The sequence below is a fragment of the Henckelia pumila genome, chromosome 4 (genome assembly GCF_033568475.1).
Source record: "Henckelia pumila isolate YLH828 chromosome 4, ASM3356847v2, whole genome shotgun sequence".
Lineage (NCBI taxonomy): Eukaryota > Viridiplantae > Streptophyta > Magnoliopsida > Lamiales > Gesneriaceae > Henckelia > Henckelia pumila.
Window position 1 is genome coordinate 232,360,135 of NC_133123.1, and position 2,680 is coordinate 232,362,814.

A 2,680-nucleotide genomic window follows, 5' to 3' on the forward strand; every position below is an offset into this window, starting at 1 on the left:
TTAAATCATGCATAAAAATTATTTCATGAATGCATGTACTTAAATAAAATGTGTGTTCTTAATATATATTTAATTTAAATTTCATACTAACATATAATTATTAAAATAACTTCCATGCATAAAAATTATTAAATATATATTCAGGACACATGCAAATTTCTCATGGGTTGTACTGACTGCTGGCCCTAACACTCAAGCCCAATTACTTAAATCTGGCTCATTAACACTGAGACTGGCCCATTAACGTACTTAAGCCCAACATTACATTTCTAAGCCCAATGAATTAATTAAAGCCCATTAAAACACTCCTGGCCCAATAACAACTTATTCTGGCCCAATGGGCCCTAAAGCCCAAAGACTGGCCCAATAACTTCCATGGGCCCCAAGACCCATAAAAATTTAAGAGATTAACTTAAATTAATTTAATTAAGCCCAAAAATAATTAAATTTATCCCAAAGAAATTAAATGGAACCCAAATCATTTTATTTCAAATTAATTGGCCCAAAAACCAATTAAACCCTAAAATACTTTAAAATTAAAAGACTCGAGCCCGGCCCACCAACCCGGACCCGGACCAACTTAACCCAACCCACTACCATACTGACCCAACCCGGACCACTCAAACCTGGCCCAGATTCGAAACTAGCCCAAACCCGTGACCCCCCTCCCGTGCCCCCTCTCGGCTGAGAGCAGCAGGTCTTCACGGCCTGCTGCCGGCCAGCTCCGACCGCCCCTGGCCGGAGCCCCACCGCCCAGACGTAGCCCACGTCTGGGCGGTCCCGACCTGGCCCTAGCCCTGACCCCATGCACGCCCTAAACCAAGCCCGAGCCCCTCTTCCCTCGAACCCTAGCTGCGCATCCATGGAGGCCGATCTGCACTTGGTGGTTTCCTGGGCTCGTTTGGCTTGAGCCACTCGATCCATTCGAGTCTAGGCCTCCCTCATGCATCCTAAATTCCCTTGACCAGCAGTAGTACGAATAATGGTTAAGAAAAACATGAATATAATCAAGAAACGCAAGAACACACGCATAAAACCCGCACTATTCTCGTTTTTCTGAAAATTGTTGGAACAATCTGATGTCTACACATTCACACATCTAATTTCTGATATGGCACGAAAATAAAGAGAAAGAATCATGTCTTTCACCGAAATTGAAAAGATGAAGGCGCATGGAACGATTCCGGGACGACGGGACGACGACGACAAGCTTTGGACCTTCAAAAAACGTGGCTATGGAGTCTACCTTGGGGCTGCTCGGTCGAAGAAGAAGATGAAGGAGGGTGGGATGTCGACTGAGTGAGTGATCGGGTGAAGGGTTTGGGTAGGATAGGTTTAGGTTTAAGTTTTTAATTAAAATAGGTTTTAGGATAATTAAAAATATTAAAAAGGATATTAAATATATAACTTAAAAACTCTAAATTAGAAGTAAAATCTGATAACTAATTAAAATCCCGAAATATTAAATTAAGGGAATTTTAAAAATACTAAAAAGTCATTATTTTGGCTTATTTTGAATAAAAACGGACTCCTAAAATTATATAAAATTAAATACTAAAAATATTGAGGAAATAAAACTCAAAATAATATTTTTGGGCTCTAAAAAGACTCATAAAATAATTTGGATAGAAAGTTGTCATCTCGTCCGTCCACGGTCCCGTCTACGCGATCAAAAACAATTAATTTCCATAAATCGTGAAAATCACTAATTATGGGTTAAATGCTTAAAATAACTTAAAACATGCACAAATAATTTCACATAATTATTTAACCCATAAATCTATAATTCTAAATAAATAAAATTCCTAATTATGCATGCAAATTTACGTATTTAAAATACCGGGTGTTACAGTTGCAGACAACTTGCATACAGTTTCTTGAATCTCTCCCAGTTCTTCAGAAATTTGATGTTGCGGACAACTTGCATACAGTTTCTTGAATCTCTCCCAGTACTCATACAAAGTCTCTTCCTGTAACTGTTGGATCCCACAAATATCCTTCCTAATGTTTGCTGCTCTCTAAGCTGGGAAGAACTTTTCCAAAAATTGTTGTTTCATGTCATTCCAAGTTGTTATAGTTCCAGAGGGCAAATAGTAGAGCCAATCATTAGCCTTGCCAGCCAGAGAGAATGGAAAAGCTCGCAGTGAAATTTGTTCCTCTGTAATACCTTGAGGTTTCATAGTTGTGCAAACAATGTGGAATTCCTTCAAATTCTTATGCGGGTCTTCACCTGCAAGACCACGAAAAGTTGGTAACAAGTGAATCAAACCAGATTTTAATTCAAAATCGGCTTCAATAGGGAATTGAATGCATAATGGTTGTTGAGTAACATTAGGATTAGCCAACTCCCTGAGAGTTCTTCGAGCTGGTTCTGTCATTGTTTCTTCGTGCTCACTTTCTTCAGTTTCAAACTCGAGGTCAGATTTTGTAACGCCCGGGATTAATTGAATTAATCTGAGAATTATTGAATTTTAATTCGAGTATATTTAATTTGAGAATTTTGAAGTTTTGAATTAAATTCTAATATTCTTAAATTATTTAGGATTGAAATTGAATTAAAAAGATTTGGCGAGGAACAATTTGCAAATAAGCAAGAATTGAGGGGCCAAAGTGCAATTTTCAGATTTTACTTGGACACTTGGCTTGAATATGTAGTGAACGTGTATACACATGTTTTATC

General features: G+C 37.9%; 1 protein-coding gene across 1 annotated transcript; it reads right to left on the reverse strand.

Moving 5' to 3' along the window:
* Positions 1-2,018: 2,018 nt before the first annotated feature.
* LOC140862908 (uncharacterized) lies at positions 2,019-2,378 on the reverse strand. Its single transcript, XM_073265937.1, has one exon. The coding sequence runs from the start codon at positions 2,376-2,378 to the stop codon at positions 2,019-2,021; it is 360 nt and encodes a 119-aa protein (XP_073122038.1).
* Between the last annotated feature and the right edge of the window lie 302 nt (positions 2,379-2,680).

What these genes read in the sequence shown, in the direction of transcription:
- LOC140862908 (XM_073265937.1), bottom strand. Translation starts at nt 2,378, where the DNA reads ATGACAGAACCAGCTCGAAGAACTCTCAGGGAGTTGGCTAATCCTAAT.